The 19,500-nt window shown below is 41.5% G+C and overlaps 1 protein-coding gene across 1 annotated transcript in view; it reads right to left on the bottom strand.

The window, feature by feature from the left end:
• Nucleotides 1-290: 290 nt before the first annotated feature.
• ppp1cb (protein phosphatase 1, catalytic subunit, beta isozyme) overlaps nt 291-19,500 on the bottom strand; it is a 30,941-nt gene continuing 11,731 nt past the window's right edge. The window contains exons 2-8 of the mRNA XM_017707780.2: nt 13,575-13,706; nt 7,718-7,948; nt 6,032-6,136; nt 5,296-5,367; nt 5,017-5,168; nt 4,615-4,749; nt 291-3,375 (exon numbers count right to left, since the gene is read on the bottom strand). Of these exons, the coding sequence (XP_017563269.2) occupies nt 3,271-3,375; nt 4,615-4,749; nt 5,017-5,168; nt 5,296-5,367; nt 6,032-6,136; nt 7,718-7,948; nt 13,575-13,706 (932 nt within the window). The 3' untranslated portion in view covers nt 291-3,270. The remainder of the gene's footprint in view (nt 3,376-4,614; nt 4,750-5,016; nt 5,169-5,295; nt 5,368-6,031; nt 6,137-7,717; nt 7,949-13,574; nt 13,707-19,500) is intronic.

Raw genomic sequence — 19,500 nt, 5'->3', positions numbered from 1 at the left:
AGCCTCTAGTTTTTAAGTGCCTAACAACAGACTATACACGTGCAACACTTTCAACAGAATCGGTCAATGATCAAACTGGCCGCAACAATTTCTTCCGGAAACCTTTCTTTGAAAAGAGAATCACAGAAAGAAATTATTCCAATGGTCCAACAGAAACATTTCAACCCCACTGCCTTCTACGCCAGGCAACATGGGCAGCAGTGACCATAACGTGACTCACTCAATCAGTTTAGTCAGTTTTTGGCTTCAGCTACAGTGCATTCAGAGAATCAAACAGCAGGCAAGGCAGGGACTTTGTTTTCTTCCATTTATTGAGTTCAAAGAATCTGAAATCCACTTATAGAAATCTCAAAGCTGCTTTTTGTAATACTTTCAGCTTCCCAACATTCGAATATAAATTAAGGAGAAAAAAACAAAACCGCACATTAAAAACAACAACAAAAAATAATTACAACAAATATTAATGAGGCAACAATGTTCACGCACAGAAAGATTCTCCAGTATTTCCCACAGGTGTGACTGAGCTTTAACTCATGTGGAACTGCCTGTTCTGTACCGCTGATCAGCACTGACCACTCCTCTGGTCAGTGGGACTGAGAAATGGGAGCAATAATGGCATCCTGACGTTGAATTGATGGAAACAGCCTTTGTTTATGTGAGGACACACTGTGTACACCAGGGGGCGTCATCACCACAGATGTCACCCACAGTCAGTTAATTCATCTGTTATACTGAGAGCAAAATATGTTGTTGATGGTACAAAGAGAGGAAACAGAAAAGGAAAGAGAGGAAAGAAAAAAGGCAGGCAGAGAGAAATAGATGAGGAAGACAAGAGAGAAAAAAGTGGAAGGCAAAACAGAAGAAGGGGAGTGAAGAGAAAGGAAAAAAAACTGAAGATAATACGAGAAAGAGAAAAGGAGGAGATAAAGATAAAGGGGGAGAGGAAAGAGAGGGAGAGATGGATAGAGACAAGAAAAGAGAGAGAGGTACAAGAAGAGAGGGAGAGGAGAAAAAAGGGGTAAAAAGAAGCTAAGATAGAAAGACAGACAGGTTACATGTCCAAAAGTATCTAGACAGCCCTGCTAATTAGTGATTTCAGCCCACTTTTACTAACACAGGTGTTCGACTGCACTCACATAGCTAGTATAATCTCCATTGTAAAGCAGTGTCAACAGAATGGGATGCAAAGGTCTCTAAGCCCAATGCCAAGTGTCTGCTAGAGGGGTATAAAGCCCCCCAGCTGGGCTGTGCAGCCAAGCTCCATCCAGTACCTTTGTGATGAGCTGGAGAGATCCAGAACTGACCATCCAACATCAGTACCAGACTTTACTAAGCTGAATGCAATCAAGCCCTCACAGCAGTGTTCCAACATCTAGGGTAAAGCCCAGCCAGAAGAGTAGAAGCTGTTACTGCAGCAAAGGGGGAAGAACTCTCTATAAATACCTTTCATTTCTAAAGAAACGTAGGATACGAGGGTGCCTACAAACCTCTGGACATAGAGAGTCAGACAGATTGCTAGAAAGAGAGACGAGGGAATAGAGAGAGAGGATGTTTCCTGCTCATAAGGAGTTCTTGAGCTCTGCAGGCTGCAGTTTCGTAATACACAATAAAACACCAACTCCATCACTTCACAAACGTAATACATTCAAAAAATCTGAGTGGTTACTGACCACTCAAGTCCAAAGAAAACCACCACTTGTCCTTCTGACAGCTGGAGAAGTTAGACGGAGATAAGCGTCTGATTACAGTGCTTTTAGAATCAAATACTGAACCCTATTTAAATACTGAGCAATACATTGTGTGCAAATAAGCTGAAAACGTGTTAGTGTTGAAGACTGCATCGTTTTCAAATCCCTTCTGCTTCCATTTTACTGGCTCTGCCGTCTGCATTCAGCTTTTATATTCAGAGAAGGTTTTGATGTGTTGTCCAGCAGACGTTTTAGAGAATTGGACCAGCAGTAAATGTGCTCTCACTTTCAGAGGAGTCCTATATCCAATTGGAATATGGAATTACGTAACGATGCAGGGTTAAACAGCTTCTCACACGTGGACAGAATTTTTTTTTTTTATTATCTTTCTTTCCTTCAAGCCTTCGCCTCTCTCCGAGTCACTGCTGGCACTGGAGGATGTATAACAATGTACCCCAGTCTAGTCTTATAATGAGTCTGCATTACATCATACTCTAGAGCAGTGTGCACACATGTAAGAGCGGTACGTCGGCGTGCATGTGAGAGTCGGTGAGTGTTAGAGTCATGTGAGTAAAGGGGGGGGGGGGGTAAACAAAACTGTTTACTCTGAGATTCCTACTGCTTTAGGACTAATAAAGGCAAACACATTAAAAACCCACCAAACCAAACCTTCTTTAAGGAATATTCCAGCAAGTTTCTACTGTTACAAACGAGCGGCGTAGTCAATTAGCACCATCATTTCAACACGTTTCCCTGCACTTCGCAAATAGAAACCAGACTCAAAACAAGCATAACAGAAGTTACGACAAGCAGTGAACTAACAAATGGAAAGCTACCGTCACCTCTGAAACAAGACATGACAGACGTCTTAGAGCAGAAACCACCAATTGCAGAGGAGTTATGTAGACGTCAGGTATGAAAACTAAGCTTTTCAGGTTCACAGGCTCACATTTACGTGAGTTTGATGTTCAGCTGACAAAAATACGAAATATATTCTGCCCACTGATACATGTATAACAGAATAAATTGATTATTTTGAACAAAATTTGGGCAAATTAAATAATTACAAAAAAAAGTGTGATTAAACACATAATTGCTGAATTTGTTTGACAGCCTGTTTTTACTAAGTACAGTGAATCATGTTCAAATGATTAACAGCGGTAATTGACCATGCGAGAGAGAGAGAGAGAGAGAGAGAGAGAGAGAGAGAGAGAGAGAGAGAGAGAGAGAGAGAGAGAGAGAGAGAGAGAGAGAGAGAGAGAGAGAGAGAGAGAGAGAGAGAGAGAGAGAGAGAGCGCGAGAGAGCGCCAACACACTCAAAATCCTACCTTCATTATTATCAACATAATAATCCATATTGTTGTTGTTATTATTAAAAACAGACAGAGAGAAAGAAAGAGATTCTCAACTGGTCACAGCAAAATTTATGTACAAGCATATTAAGAAAAGAGTAAGGAGAAGAGAAGGGGAGACTGAGGGACACATAGCCCCCCCTCCAGAGAGGGGTGTTGTTTCCTGGGGTCTTGTAGAGAATGGGATGCGTTGGTTGAGGAGTGTTTTAGCTGGTGGATGGACAGGCTGCTCACCTCTTCTTCGGGGCCTGTGTGGTGCGGGGGGGAGTGACGGGACGGGCCGAGTTCACCCCACTGTACTGGTACTTGGCCTTCTTCTCTGAAGGCTTTAGGATCTGAGAGAGTGAGTAGAAAGAGAGATGTGAACAAAGCAAATATGACTGAGCGATGGGTCACACATGCTCTATGTTTGGGGTACGTGCGCAGATTTTCATAAATCATCAGTTAATGAACTAAACTAAAATCACACGTTAATTAAATAGTTGATCATTTAAAAAAAAAAAAAGGTTTGAAAAATATTTTACACTAAATCAGTTGATATTTACACATTTAATATTTCATTTATTAGAGGAACAACAAAAACAAAGCAAAAATTAACGCTGTAATCATCTATTTATTGGTTTTCAAGTTACCTGACTTCAACTTGACTTCTACTTTTGAAATTTAAAGTCATTCTAGATTACTTTAATACAACCCCACTTCCAAAAATGTTGGGAAGCTGTGCAAAATATGGATACAAACAAAATGCAGTGATGTTCAAATCATTTAAACCAATTGAACTGAAACTGAAAATAGTACAAAGTTAACACATCAAATGTTGCACCGAGACCTTTATTTTAGAAAAAGATATATATTTGTTTTACATTTTAAGAGAACTGAAGAGACCGACTGCTGTAGTTTTGAAAGTGAAATGTGTCGCCGTTCTTGCTGGATACAGAATTTCAGCTCAGGGTCTCCTCAGTATTTTTTGTTTAATAATGCACTTAATATAAAGCCTTGCTGTTGTAATACATGCAGAATGTGGTTTGATATCGTCTTCCTGAAATTATCAAGGCCTTCCCTGAAAAAGACGTAGTCTGGATGGCAGCATATGTTGCCAAAACGTATATATCGTTCAGCATTAGTGGAGCCTTCACAGATGTGCACATCACCCACGGCATGTGCACTCATGCACCACCATACCATCATCAATGCCGACTTTTGAACTGTGCCCTGATAATAAGCTGGATGGTCCATGTCCTCTTTACCCCAGAGGACAAAGCTTTCCAAAAAGGATTAAAATTTTGATTTGTTTAACCACAGGACACTTTTCCACTTCCACATCTCAGTCCACCTCAAATAAGCTCAGGCCCAGAGAAGGTGGCAGTGTTTCTGGATCCTGTTTATATTTGGTTTCTTCTTTGCATGGTAGAACTTTAACTTGCATTTGTGGATGAACAGTGATGAACTGTTTTCACAGACAGTGGTTTTCGTCCGTGCGGTCTTTCACAGAACCCCTCCTCATCTTTACCTTTGAAAGCCTCTCCTGTGTGAAACGTATACAAGTCATGCATAGGGAAATGAGTGTGCCACACCTGAAAGGAACACATGAGGGACTCATCCACGCTCATCATGCCCCCGGCATTGTCAAACTCTCCGCAGTAGTTTGGTGCTGAAAACAGGGTGACCAGCTGTCTCTTCGCAAAGAATTCATAACCATCTTCCACCACCTGGAGTTAACAAAATACAGCAGTCCAATAAACATTGATTTTCTGGCACACAGACAAACAGTACAATTCATAACTATCCTCAATGATCTGGAGTTAAACAAAAGAGAGCAATGCAATCATGTATATAAGCCAGCGCAATCCATATACATTTTAATGTTCTATTTCAGTTGACATGTTTGCTCATGCTTTGCAAACCAGATAATCAGATAAGTAGTCAGCCTTGGCCATCAATCAGCAGTATACAACTGGCTGCTGTGGATAGTGTACCTGATGAGCTCTGCAGATGAGGTCCAGATCATGGCGGTTGAGGAACTTGCTGACCACATCAGCCCCAAAGGTGAAAGACACACCTCGGTCATTCTCCCCCCAGCCCTGGACATCCTTATCAGGGTCTGACCACAATAAATCACATAGCAAACCTACAGAGAGGGGGAGAAAGACTGTAATATAATTAACATAACCACTGAAACTATATACTGCTGATGTATCCCTTGGAGTAAGTATCTCATGACTGAGCCTCATCCATAAGCATACATGCAGGCTGACCTGTGTCGGGAACATCAGTGGGCCTCATGATCCGTCGGATCTGTTCCATGGACTGCAGGTCAGGGGAAAGACCTGGAAAGACAGAATAATATGAACTGACTTTGTTCCAGTGCTCTCTTTAGGCCAGATTTCCTCAACACACAGCTTTGTGTTCTTATAACAAACCTGCTGCATCTTAGAGAAGGCTAAATAATTAGTTGATGAGATTAAGCATGTTTGAGCCGGAAAGACGGAAGTGTAGGGCTTGACCAATGGGATGTTTGATAAAGCGAGAATATGTGGTAATAGTAGACCATTTATACCAAGTCCCAATCCCATTTTACCTCTTGTTCCTACCACTTACCCCTTAGCCCCCTGTTTTGCGTGTTCATATCTACGGTTAGGGCCAATGTGTGTTGAGATAGAGGGGTAGGGTGAAGTGTTGCCACATGGCCCTCCAAACTGAGGTTTTTAGAGGCAACACTCCAAATAGAGTGGTACGAGAAAAACAAAAAAAAAAACCAAACAAAAAAACAAAACAAAAAAACAGCAAGATGGCTATGCAAGTGACCAAAAGCAGACTGGGAAAAAGATTATTTGCATTAATTGTGTTTGCTAGTGCAAAACCAGGCTCCAGTACTTGTTCCAACTTTTGAAGTGTTGGTTGCTGCCTATTCATGCTGCATATTAAATGTGGACTGTGTGTTACACTCAGTCTGATCAGCCTTCAGCAGGAGTGTGGGCCATGTGCTCCTACCTCCATGGCAGCAGAAGATCTTCTCATCGATGATGGCAGCGATGGGGAGACAGTTGAAGCAGTCTGTGAAGGTTTTCCACAGTTTTATGTTGAACCTGCGCTTACCTGTGACAAACAAACACAGACACAGTGTCACACGACGGTGTCCAAACGCAGTGGAAACACAAACTAGCCTTTTTGAACAGGGGTGTATTGATGTGCATTGATGAACCGTTGGGCTGCTCAGTATGGATCCTAAAGCTTTACCATCCAGACTTCAAACAGAGATCCTCTTAGCTTCTATTTGGTATTTAGCTTATTAAATTGTAAACACTGGTTGACCAGAGGAGGACGGGTCTCCCCTTGTGAGTCTTGGTTCCTCCCAAGGTTTCTTCCTCCAGACTGAGGGAGTTTTTCCTTGCCACCGTCGCCTCTGGCTTGCTCACTGGGGGATATATGTTGTAACTGTAGGTTTTCAAGCTTCTGTGTGACAACATCGCTGTAAAAAGCGCTAAACAAAAAAATAAACCTGAACTGAATTGAATATATTAAAAACTCATTCTGTACAAGATGGTTAGTGATTGGTCTCCATTATTTTAATAGAATTTATGCTAGATTAAAATAAAAAATAAAAATTGGGCTGCAACATACCGTTAATAAATTTGATTTTGTTAAAATATAATAAAAAATGGAAAAGCCATTGAAACAACCACTGAGTTTACTAATTTTATGAAGAAGTCTGTGTTTTTGTCAAGTTAAATGTTGTCACCAGTAGTGTGGAGCTGGCACCTTTGCACACTGGACTCTGGAAATTGACATTTGGGACACAGCATGCGGGACAAAAGCAGTTTTAACTCCACGTGCGTCCATGTAGCCAGATGAGAGCATGCTGGCTAGTTAGCTGTCGCATCAGGCAATAAAGCTCATGAGGCTGAGTTTAGCGCTCAGGTGTAAAGTGTTCTGAGCAGTTTAAAAGCCTTGATCACCAACAACAGGTGTCTAAAAATCTGTTTTCATTTTTATGATTATTGCTAAAAAGATTGTTTCCTTTGCTCTCCACTCACTGCTGTTCTGGACAGGATACCTGGTTTAGCATTTTAATGCAACTTGCTATGAAAATAACTTTAATTTAATTAATTAATGTATGCAACAGTGCAAAAACAATAATAAAACCAAAGAGCAACACTAAGAATAATTAATAAAAGTGTTTCACACAGCACCTACGAGATGGCAACAAAACACTGGTACTGAAATCAGCTGCATGCATGACACAATGAAGAATTTAAAATATTCACCATATACATCAGCACTTCATCTTCTAGAGAATGTACATTCATATTGATTTGATGTTTAAAAAAAAGCTGCAGCATGATGTTCGAGTTACACGTTACGCCACGTCTTCTGCGAGTATATTGGCGGGTTGTTGAGCAGAAATCTGGTTACTGTCTGACTCATGTAGACCTGGAGTTTCCCCATTATCTGACTACTGTGCATGCAAACGCAATGAAAACTGATTTTTCTGCAGTTATTGGATTATTAAGTGCACGTAAACACACTCAGTACTGCAAAGGCCAATATCATGACAGCGATTAACCACGGCTACACTGTGAAGCCCTAATGGATGCTTAGCTTCTTTTACCTTAGCCATACTCATTATACCTGTGCAACTAATTATTAACTGTACGGGTGGTGCTTCGCTGGACTCACACTCGTCGTAGAAGCCGTAGATGCGGTTGATGGAGGCGCACTCGTGGTTGCCACGCAGCAGAAAGAAGTTTTCTGGGTATTTGATCTTGTAGGCCAGCAGCAGACAGATGGTCTCCAGAGACTGCTTCCCTCGATCCACGTAATCTCCCAGGAAGAGATAGTTCGCCTCCGGAGGAAAACCACCGTACTCAAACAACCTCAACAGGTCTGTGTACTGACCATGGATATCACCTGTGAGGAAGAACGGCCAATATCGATCATTTACAAACATCTCAGTCTTTGTCTCTACAGAATTATCTTGGTTAAAACACAGTAGTGGAATAAGAAAGAAAGAAAAAGAAAGAAAAAGAAAGAAAGAAAGAGAGAAAGAAAGAAAGAAAGAAAGAAAGAAAGAAAGAGAGAGAGAGAGAGAGAGAGAGAGAGAGAGAGAAAGAGAGAGAGAAAGAGAGAGAGAAAGAGAGAGAGAAAGAGAGAAAGAGAGAGAGAAAGAGAGAGAGAAAGAGAGAAAGAGAGAGAGAAAGAGAGAGAAAGAGAGAGAGAAAGAGAGAAAGAAAGAAAGAAAGAAAGAAAGAAAGAAAGAAAGAAAGAAAGAAAGAAAGAAAGAAAGAAAGAAAGAAAGAGAGAGAGAGAGAGAGAGAGAGAAAGAAAGAAAGAAAGAAAGAAAGAAAGAAAGAAAGAAAGAAAGAAAGAAAGAAAGAAAGAGAGAGAGAGAGAGAGAGAGAGAGAGAGAGAGAGAGAGAGAGAGAGAGAGAGAGAGAGAGAGAGAATTTTCTGATATCGTGACCAGTAATAAAAGCCTTAATGAAAACAATAATAAAAGCCTTTTGATTGTACCAATCAACATTAAGATATGAGATAAGAACATTATAAACACACAGCTAAATGAATAGAGCAAGCTCAAGTTACTATTACCATGGCAATATACACCCATCACACACTCAATGCCAAGCTAGGATCGCATGATCTGAAATACGGTACAAATAATACAGAAAGCAATAAAGACTAAGGAGTTCACTAGACTTCACAAGATAAACGCTGTCCTTTCCACTCAACCTTTTAGTAATTGCAAGGTCAAGGCCAAGCTACTCAAGCTGAGAAAATCACTGATACATTATTATACAGCAAAAAACCTTCTCTCTCCAAAATGACAACTTTACAGGAGAAGTCAATGCAACCCAACTTTTCCCCCCATGGACCCTCAGAGTAGGTACTATTTGGTTGGTGGATCATTCTCAGCACTGCAATAACACTGACATGGTGGTGGTGTGTTAGTGTGTGTTGTGCTGCTGGAGTTTTAAAACACGGTGTCCACTCACTGTCCACTCTATTAAACACTCCTACCTTGTCGGTCCACCTTGTAGATATAAAGTCAGAGACGACAGCTCATCTGCTGCTGCACAGTTTGTGTCGGTCATCCTCTAGTCCTTCATCAGTGGTCACAGGACGCTGCCCACAGGACACTGTGGGCTGGATGTTTTTGGTTGGTGGACTATTCTCAGCCCAGCAGAGACACTGAGGTGTTTAAAAACTCCTGAAGTGTCTGATCCACTAAGAGCAGCACCACACACACACACTAACACACCAGTGTTACTGCAGTACTGAGAATGATCCAGCTCCCAAAGAGCACCTGCTCTGTGAGGGTCCATGGGGGTATACACACACACACACACACACACACACACACACACACACACACACAGTAACTCAAGAACTCAACACAGCCATTAATGTCTAAACAGCTGGCAACACAAGTGAGTCCACCTCACAGTGAACGCGTCCAAATTTTGCTCAAAGTGTCAATAGTTTGTGTGACCACCATTATTATCTAGCACTTCCTGAACCCTCTCGGGCATGGAATTCACAAGAGCTGCTACTGGAGTCCTCTTTCACTCCTCCATGATGACATCACGGAGCTGGAGGATGTTAGACAACAACTTCTGCTTGAGGATGCCCCACAGGTGCTCAATTGGGTTTAGGTCTGGAGACATACTTGGCCAGTCCATCATCTTCACCTCCACCTTCCACAGCAAGGCAGTCGTCATCTTGGAGGTGTGTTTGGGGTCATTATTGAGTTGGAAAACTACCATGCGGCGCAGTTTCCGAAGGGAGGGGATCTTGCTCTGCTTCAGAATGTCACGGGACATGTTGGAATTCATGTTTCCCCTCAATGAACTGCAGCTCCCCAGTTTATCTTTTCTTATTGCTAATATATACATACATCACTGCTGTCAGAAGAAAACCTCTTATCTCCATTTTTTGACATCATTTGAAAACATGTTGCCTTTTACATTGCATGTAAATTTCATTAAGAATGGGGGGAAGCCCCTAGTTATTTGTGCAATTCTGTAAATATTATTTTTTAAAATGAAATTAAGGATCAGTGCATCTTCAATGCATCTTCACTGAGGCCCCTGTCAGTATGTATGTGTCTTCATGTACCCACCTCATTTTAATACGTCATGACCGAAAAACAGTAAACAAACATTTGTAAATAGTTATTATTTTAAATACATAATGATGATTTACTCGTTTAATGTTGTTGTTATTGTTGTTACTACCACTGATCAGTAAGTGTAAATGATTACCGCACAAATTTAGCTGCAAAACTCACAAACTCATCTCCAGCAAGACGGTTAAAATGTTGCCTATTCTAGCAGGTTGACCTGACTGAACAGTGCATCCATGTGGACATGGAATATGTGAACCCATGAAAACTTAAATTCAGTGCTCCAAACGGTCAATTTTGTGCGCAGTTTGTATTAAAATAGCTTAAATACAGCAGAGAGAATAATCAGATGATCTAACTGTGGGTTATTTTATGTGGGCAACTGACAAACTGGCTAAAGAAATGCCTAAAAGTGGGAGGAGAACTATTTTGGTCAGCTGGGCGTAGAACTGAAAAGAGAGAGAGAACGAGGTGTGTAACATAAACGAGAGACAGAAGGAGAAGAAATGAGAGCACAGGCCATGCTAGAAATCAAGAGGGACGACAAGGAAAGGAACAGGGAGAGGGAGCGAGAGCGAGAGCGAGAGCAAAAATGAAGACACTGGTGTGCGCTAAAAAGAAAAACAAAGTTTGCCAATCAAAAGTTTGTAATCATTTTATAGCATTACCAATCATACGACGGCGTTTTGGTGGCACTTAATAAAAATAAAAGACTTCGAGAATAATGTCGTAATATTTAGAGAATAAACTTGTACTATTTTGAGAATAAAGTCGTAGAATTGCGACATTAATGTGGCATTAATACCAGGAAAGGCCGCAATATTGTGGCCAAAGGCTTTGCGAAGTGAAGCAGCGCCTCCTCGTGTTAAATGAGGGGCGGTGAGTTGGTGGAGCTGCACTTTCATATTGATTTCACCCCTTAAAGAAACACTCAGCCTCCCCGTCTCTCCTGCACATCAGCACCAGCCTGGCATTAGTATAAGAAACGGCCGAGCAGGAAACTGTTTATCTAGAATAAAGAGCCAGACGGACTCGGAGGAAACCGTCTGTGTTCTTGAAGGAGAATCTCAGGCAGTGACCATCTACACGGGTATCAGGGCTGACTGAAACTCTGGCGCCAGGCAGCCCACAACAGTTAGCCCACCGTTTTCTCGACTATTACGACTTTATTTTTATTAACAGTGGCCCTAAAACGCTGTCGTAGAATCATGGTTTGTTTTCTAAGGAGTGATCTTTTTGCATTTTACCTGCCATTTCTAATAATGAGCAGCTGAGAGCTGCTCAGAGCTCATGATCTGTTCTGTGAAGACTTGCTCTGCTGGTTAGTTTGTTTGCTGTTCATGATGCATGTGATTCATTCACATGACGTAATCCTGATTAGAATGTACTTGTGGGTAAATTCATGACGCAGGTTTGTTTACATTAATGACAGGTTTGAGTTGAGATCAGTTCGGAGCACAAAAACCGGACTTGAGCGATGAGGCCCGTCGTGTGAATGCAGCCATATTCTCAGGTATGGGGCAGACTCAGGCTTCAATTTCCTGCCCATGCAGAACTATGTGTGTGCTGGTCTTTAGTAGTAGTAGTAGTGTGTGTGTGTTTGTGTGTGTTGCGTCCGCCCATGAGAATGAGAATGACATGAAAACGACAGCACGTCTCTGCAGCTCTCTTTACAGATTACATAAGCACATTCCAGTGTGAGTCAATTCTACTGGAGTCAGTAAAATTAAGCCTCAGACTGAGCAAAGCACACACACACACACACACACACACACACACACACACACACCCCTGAGAGCCACACTCACTCACTTACAGACACAAAACCCTGAGAGCCACATTCACTCACACACACACACACACACACACAAAACCCTGAGAGCCACACTCACTCACTTACACACACAAACCCCTGAGAGCCAGATTCACATACACAAACACACAAGCTCAGCAGTCTACATGAGAAACTTTCCTGCTGTGTTCAGTTGAATCTCATGTCTGAGCAGTGAACTGAGTTGTGATGATGATGATGAAGCAAGTGTCTCGTGTTGGTGTGTTCGTCCCATTTAACAGCAGTTTTCAGTAAAACCACAAGAGCAAAAGCAATCCAACTGCATGTTCACTGCTTGCAAATTATGCCATGCTGGCACTTATTAAACATCCACTTGCACTACTAGAATGAAAAAGAATCACAAACTTTCCATCATTTCTCTTTATGGCTGTTTTTAGAAAAACTCATCTCTCTAAAACAGTAACTTTGTACTAGGAGGTAAAGCAACTTCATTTGAAAGGTTTTCTGCCTGTCCACTCATCCATTCATGAAGTGGTAACATTAGAGAATGCACAATAGAACTTTGTCTTGTCATAAAAATACTGGCCAACACCAAAACACCGATCAGGCATAACATGATGACCACCTCCTTGTTTCTGCGCTCATTGTCCATTTTATCAGCTCCACTTACTGTATAGCTGCACTCTGTAGTTCTACAGTTACAGACTGTAGTCCATCTGTTTCTCTGATACTCTGTTACCCTGTTCTTCAGTGGTCAGGACCCCCATGGTCCCTCACAGAGCAGGTTCTATTTGGGTGGCGGATCATTTTCAGCACTGCAGTGACACTGACGTGGTGGTGTGTTAGTGTGTGTTGTGCTGGTCTGAGTGGATCAGACACAGCAGTAGCTTTTAAACAATGTGTCCACGCACCGTCCACTCTATTAGACACTCCGACCTTGTTGGTTCACCTTGTAGATGTAAAGTCAGAGACGACAGCTCATCTGCTGCTGCACAGTTTATGTTGGTCATCCTCTAGTTCGTCTAATCAGTGGTCACAGGACGCTGTTGGCTGGATGTTTTTGGTTGGTGGACTATTCTCAGTCCAGCAGAGACACTGAGGGGTTTAAAAGCTCCAGTAGCACTGCTGTGTCTGATCCACTCAGACCAGCACAACACACTAACAAACCACCACCATATCAATGTTACTGCAGTTCTGCGAATGACCAGCCAAATAGTAAGTACCTGCTCTGTGAGGGTCCATGAGGGTCCTGACCCTGAAGAACAGGGTAACAGAGTATCAGAGAAACAGATGGACTACAGTCTGTAACTGTAGAACTACAGAGTGCAGCTATACAGTAAGTGGAGCTGATAAAATGGACAGTGAGCGCAGAAACAAGGAGGTGGTCATCATGTTATGCCTCATCAGTGTATCTAACAATAAAAAGCAGAAGATTTTCTCATAAAAATGACGCGTTCTTCACGGCTGTAAAGCCTAAATTTCTACAAGTTTTGAAAAAAGGCAAAAGTAAAATTTCACTGTTTTCCAGCAGCTGATGTGAGCGAGACTTGACAGATGGAGTGAAGGAGAGAGAGAAGAAGAGAGAAAAAAGAGAAGAGGGCGAAAGTTGGCAGGCGTACCACATATTTTGAGTGGAGCCTCCAGCTCCAGCAGGATCGGCTGGCTGAGGAAGATTTCTCTGGACTTGATGCACAGGCCTCTCACCTCCGCCTCGGTCATCTGCACAATCTTCCCCGGACGGCATCCTCGCACTGCGGGGACAGAAACAAGCCTTCCTAAAATCATCATCACCACAATTTACACTAGTACAGCAAGTATAATGAAACTGTGATGGTCAGCACTGTTATAGCCTTGAGCAGCACGATGGTCATAAGCGCCAACTGAAGCAGCACCATCCTTATCGTAAGGCTGAATTTAGTCCTAGTCCTGTGGGAATATTTCAGTCACAAATTAGATTTACACAGTTTACCCCATCAGCCCAAATGTACTCAATGAGTCAAGAAACGTGGCGTCCGAAGTCCAAACTCTCTTAGTTTTTTTTTTTTTTTTTTTTATTGCTTTTTTACAGGTCTTACAACACAAATACAAAGAAAGAGAAAAAAAAAAAACATTAAAAATTACAACAATTACAAAGTACAGCCTTATAATCGTGAATCAATATGCAAATAAAATGAAAGGAAAATAAAGAAATGAAAACAGTGAAACATAAATGTAAAATAAATAAATAAAGGGGGGGGGCTTGGGACTATTGCATGTTCAAGAGGGGGGAGTACCAAAGTCCTCTGCAGGAAGCTGCGGGAGGGACCTGAAAAAGGAGATGAAAGGTGACCAGCACCTGTAAAAGTTGTCCACTGAACCCCTCAAACTAAACTTGATCTTCTCGAGGCGCAAAAAGAAAACAACATCTTTTAGCCAGAGGGAATGAGAGGGAGGAGAGCGAGACTTCCAGCTTATAAGAATTCTTCGCCTTGCCAATAACAAAGCAAAAGCTATAGATTCTAATTCTCGAGAATTCAACCGAGTACTGCCGATGTAAATACTAAAAAGAGCTAATAGAGGGCTCAGATGTTTATTAAAGACTGTTGAAAGTGTAGAGTATACAGAATCCCAGAATCTCCCCAGTTTGAGACAAGACCAAAACATATGAGAGAGGGTCGCCGGGTCCTCGTCGCAGCGGGGACAGGTTGGCTTAACCTCCGGATAGATTTGTGCTAATTTAGCATTGCATAGATGAGCTCTATGAACAGTTGCATTATGTTTAGTCTTGCAGAAGAGGATGAAGAGTTAACTCTAGCCAAAGCTTCAGTCCACCATCTCTCGTCCATCTCAAGTCCTAACTCCACTTCCCATTTAGTCTTGGCATCAGGAATCTTTACTTTATGAAAAGACAAGATCTTATTACAAAAAATAGAAATAAGCTTTCCCTCAGTTTTTGCAGTAAAAAAGTCCTCCCATGGGAGAGCAGGGGGCATTCCGGAAACATGGGAAAAAGGGATTGTGCACAGTGACGAATTTGGAAAAATCTAAAAAGGTCTGTTCTAGGAAGCCTAAATTTTGAGACTACTGAAGAGAAACTATAAAATGTTTCATCAAAGAGATCCCTAAAGGTGGTAATACCACTCCTCTCCCAGCTTATAAATCTAGAGGGTTGCAGGCTTAAATAAATGATTTTTACATATTGGACTTAAAACAGACGCCTCAGTAAAATGAAACATTCTGCGAAACTGAGTCCAGATTTTTAGCGTAGACACAACTAACGGATTGGAGGAGAAATGAGAGGAAAGTATGGGAAGAGAGGAATAAACCAAGGCGCGAATAGAAGACGAGTGACAGGAAAGGGATTCCATAATACACCATGCAGCCTCTGGGTTTTTAAACCAAAATGCCATTTTTTGTATGTTGGCTGCAAAGTAGTAATACATAAAATTAGGGAGGGCCAAGCCTCCAGAAGAACGGGGACACTGAAGAATTCCTTTCCTGATACGGGGGACACGACCACCCCAAATAAACCCAGTGACAGCCTTATCTATAGAAACAAAAAAGGATTTGGGGAGAAAAATAGGAAGACATTGAAATAAAAACAAAAATTTAGGAAGGACATTCATCTTAATACACTGTACCCTACCCGCTAAAGAGAGGGGAAGGCTACTCCACCTCTGCAGGTCACTGCACATTTTAGTAAGTAGAGGGGAGAAGTTGGCATCCTGAATAAGTGATATTTTGCGAGTAATATTAACACCTAGATATTTAAATCCATCAGGTGCCAGCCTAAAGGGGATTTCCGTTTGTATAATTGTACAGGCAGCAGCATTAATTGGGTAAAACGTGCTTTTGGAGAAATTTAGCTTATAGCCTGAATATGAACCAAATTCTACTAAAATGGAATTAATAACAGGAATGGCTGACAGAGGGTGAGTTATATATATCAAGAGATCATCCGCATAGAGGGAAACTCTATTTTCAATTCCGTACCTCATGATTCCTTGTACTCCAGGAGCAGTTTTAAGAGCGATTGAGAGAGGTTCTATGGCAATAGCAAAAAGTAAGGGTGATAAAGGACATCCTTGGCGTGTACCTCTGTGTAAAGAAAAATAATCAGAATATACAGAGTTTGTATGGACACGAGCTAATGGTGCAGTATAGAGCAGCTTAATCCAGGAAATCAATATATTTCCGAACCCAAATTTATTAAGAACAAAAAATAAATAGTCCCATTCTATACGGTCAAAGGCCTTCTCTGCGTCTAGCGAAACCACAGCTTCTGGAATTTGCGAATTATCTGATGTATATAATATATTTAGAAGTTTACGAATGTTAGAAAATAAATGCCGCCCTTTAATAAAGCCTGTTTGATCCTTTGATATAATAGAAGGGAGGACAATTTCAATGCGTTTGGCCAGAATCTTAGCTAAGATTTTGTGCTCATTACAAAGTAAACTGATGGGGCGATATGAGCTGCAAAAAGTGGGATCTTTATCCTTTTTAGCTATAATTGAGATATTAGCCTGCGTCAGGGAAGGGGGCAAAGAACCCCTATCCAGTGACTCGTTAAATACCTCCAGCAAAAGAGGTGACAGTTGGTTGTCAAACTTCTTAAAAAACTCTATACCAAACCCATCTGGTCCAGGGGATTTACCACTACTTAATGATCTAATAGCCTCTGAGATTTCCGCTACCGTGAATGGGCGATCTAACTCTTCAGCCAGTGTAGGATCAAGAACCGGGAGTGCTAGTTTTTCTATAAATGAATGCATAGCAATGGTATCAATCGGGCCATCCGAGGTATATAATGAAGAGTAGTAATTTTTAAAAGCCTTGTTGATGTCTTTAGGATGAGTCAACAAATTTCCATGAGTGTCCCTAACTTGATGTATTAGTCTGGACGCAGCCTGTCTCCTTAACTGATGCGCTAGTAGTCGCCCACTTTTTTCACCATATTCATAAAAAAAACCTTGAGAACGTAAAATAAAGGCTTCAGCATATTTTGTGGAAAACAAATTGAATTCTGCTTGTAGGTCAAGCCGCTTTTTAATTAATTCTGGAGTTGGACAGGAAGAAATCTGACTGTCTAAAGATAATATAGAACTAGAGAGCTCGTCCAACTTTTTCTTGTTGGTGTTCTTAATGTACGAGGCATAGGAGATAATTTCACCCCGAATAACAGCTTTGAGCGACTCCCATAGCACTGAATTCGAAATAGAATCAGTTTTGTTAATGTGTAAAAAAAAAACAAATGGAATCTGAGATTGTTGTACAAAAATTCTCCTCTGAGAGTAGTGTTGGATTAAAACGCCATTGAGGGGGGTCTCTCTGATAATGACTGAAGGTAAGATCCAGCTGTAGTGGCGCATGGTCTGAAATAACTAATCGGCAAATACTGAACTTGGGTAATAAACTGCATGAGCTCGCGATTGACAAAAAAATAGTCAATTCGAGAAAAGGAAGAATGTATATGAGAATAGAAAGAGAAAGATCTTGACTGAGGGTGAAGTTCGCGCCATGGGTCAACACAACCATTTTCATCCATAAAGCAGGACAACGATGATGCCATTTTTGAGGTTACTGTTGACGTCAGTTTTGATCGATCTAGTGTGGGGTTCATAGCACTATTAATGTCACTTCCGAGAACTAATTTGTGCGAATTTAGATCAGGAATTATGGACAGCAACCTATCCATAAAATCGACATCATCCCAATTTGGTGCATATATATTAACTAACACCACTGGAGTTTGAAAAAGTGAGCCTACTACAATAATATATCTACCATACTGGTCAGATATGATATTGGAAGGCGTAAAATGTATTCTTTTATTAATCAATATTGCTCCTCCCCTAGATCTGCTACTATTGTTAGAGTGAAATACTTGGTTAACCCAGGCCTTACGCAGTTTGGTATGCTCAAATCTGGAGAGGTGGGTTTCTTGGAGAAATATTATATCCGCCTTCATGGATCTAATATGGTTAAAGACCTTTACAGCTTTAATTCGAGACTGCAAGCCCCTGATATTCCAGGAAATAAATCTAACTGGGTTATTTAAATTGGAAGCCATTGTTTAAATGAGAAGAAGAGACAAATAGATGATGTGGTAGAAAACCTAGATGTATTATGCAGACAAAGGCTGAAGGCATAGCGACCTGGAGAAGATAGAGAAAGTGACTTTGTGGAGGAAACACACACAAAAAATAAGATAAAATAAAAAAAACAAGACAGAAAAAACAAAAAATCCCAAAAAAACCATCCACAGCACCACACAAACACAACAACACACCCCGTCCCAAAGAGGGAACTACAGCCCTCTGAACAATCAAACCCACTGTGAAAGTACTTCCGGTGAACACATCTCAAACAGACTGACCTAAAACATGTCAAGCACATGTACTTATTAAATGCGCCATCACCCCCGCAAACGCTACCACATTCCTATACAATGGGAAAGTGTACCCAGCGACAACAGAAAATGAGTGGGGAAATTTTTTTTTTTAAATAAAATAAAATAAAGATCCAGTACCCACACATGTTTACTGACTGCACAAATTAAATATTTATGTGCATTAACCTTTATAATTGTGCATTTTCTATTGCTCCCTAGACACCAAGTTATCAGGTAGGCTGAGCTTGCGTACTATATACATAGAATATGTAAGAAGAAACAACAACAAGTGAAGATTATAACTTAGATAACCTAGAAGAATCTGTATGTGCATAATCAATCTGAAAATAACGGTAATTGCGAAAATTTAAGAAATGTACCTTAGTCATATCAACACTGCAGCTTGTGTGTTGAGAGAACTTTTATCACAGTCAAGTGTAAGTGAACTCTTACTGTTTAACGACGCATAAAATCTGGAAACTAAATTGAGACACTGGTGTTAAGCAACATAAAGTTACTTCTCAAGACATCCGAGTGGCTCAGCGGTTATAGTGATTTTTCAGAAAAGCCTGTGCCGCCTCCGGAGTTTCAAAAAACTGGAAACCATCTTTGGAAACAACACGTAGTCGGGCCGGGTAGAGCAAACTGAACCGGACCCCTTCTTTATATAGCGCGGCTTTCACCGCGCGAAAAGCGCCCCGTCGCCGAGAAAGGTCCGCGCTATAGTCCTGGAAAAATCTGATGCTGTGACCTCGAAAACTCACACCTTCCCTGCTCCTCCGAAGGACGCGTTCCTTGTCCTGAAATGAGTGAAAGAGCATAATGAAGGGCCTCGACTTGTTAGAGTCCGTGCCGCCTGCCGCAGCTGATCGGCCGAGCCGATGCGCCCTTTCCAGAACAGGCTGATGATGGAAGTAGTCCGAGCCGAATGCCTCCAGCAGCAGATCTGTCATGAACTTAGTTGGATCAGCGCCCTCCATCTTCTCCGGGATTCCGATGGCTCTCAAATTGGAGCGACGGGAGCGGTTCTCCAGGTCATCTAGCTTATCAAGCAGTGCGGAGTTTTCCTTAGTGAGAGAACTGCATTGATTTTCCAGTTGCGCTATCCTATCGCTGTGATCTGAAGTAGAGGCTTCCAGAGCTTTGATGCTTCCTGAATGAGATTCGAGCGT

Source organism: Pygocentrus nattereri, chromosome 10 (assembly GCF_015220715.1).
Source record: "Pygocentrus nattereri isolate fPygNat1 chromosome 10, fPygNat1.pri, whole genome shotgun sequence".
Taxonomy (NCBI): domain Eukaryota; kingdom Metazoa; phylum Chordata; class Actinopteri; order Characiformes; family Serrasalmidae; genus Pygocentrus; species Pygocentrus nattereri.
This window is presented reverse-complemented; position numbering and strand designations above follow the sequence as displayed.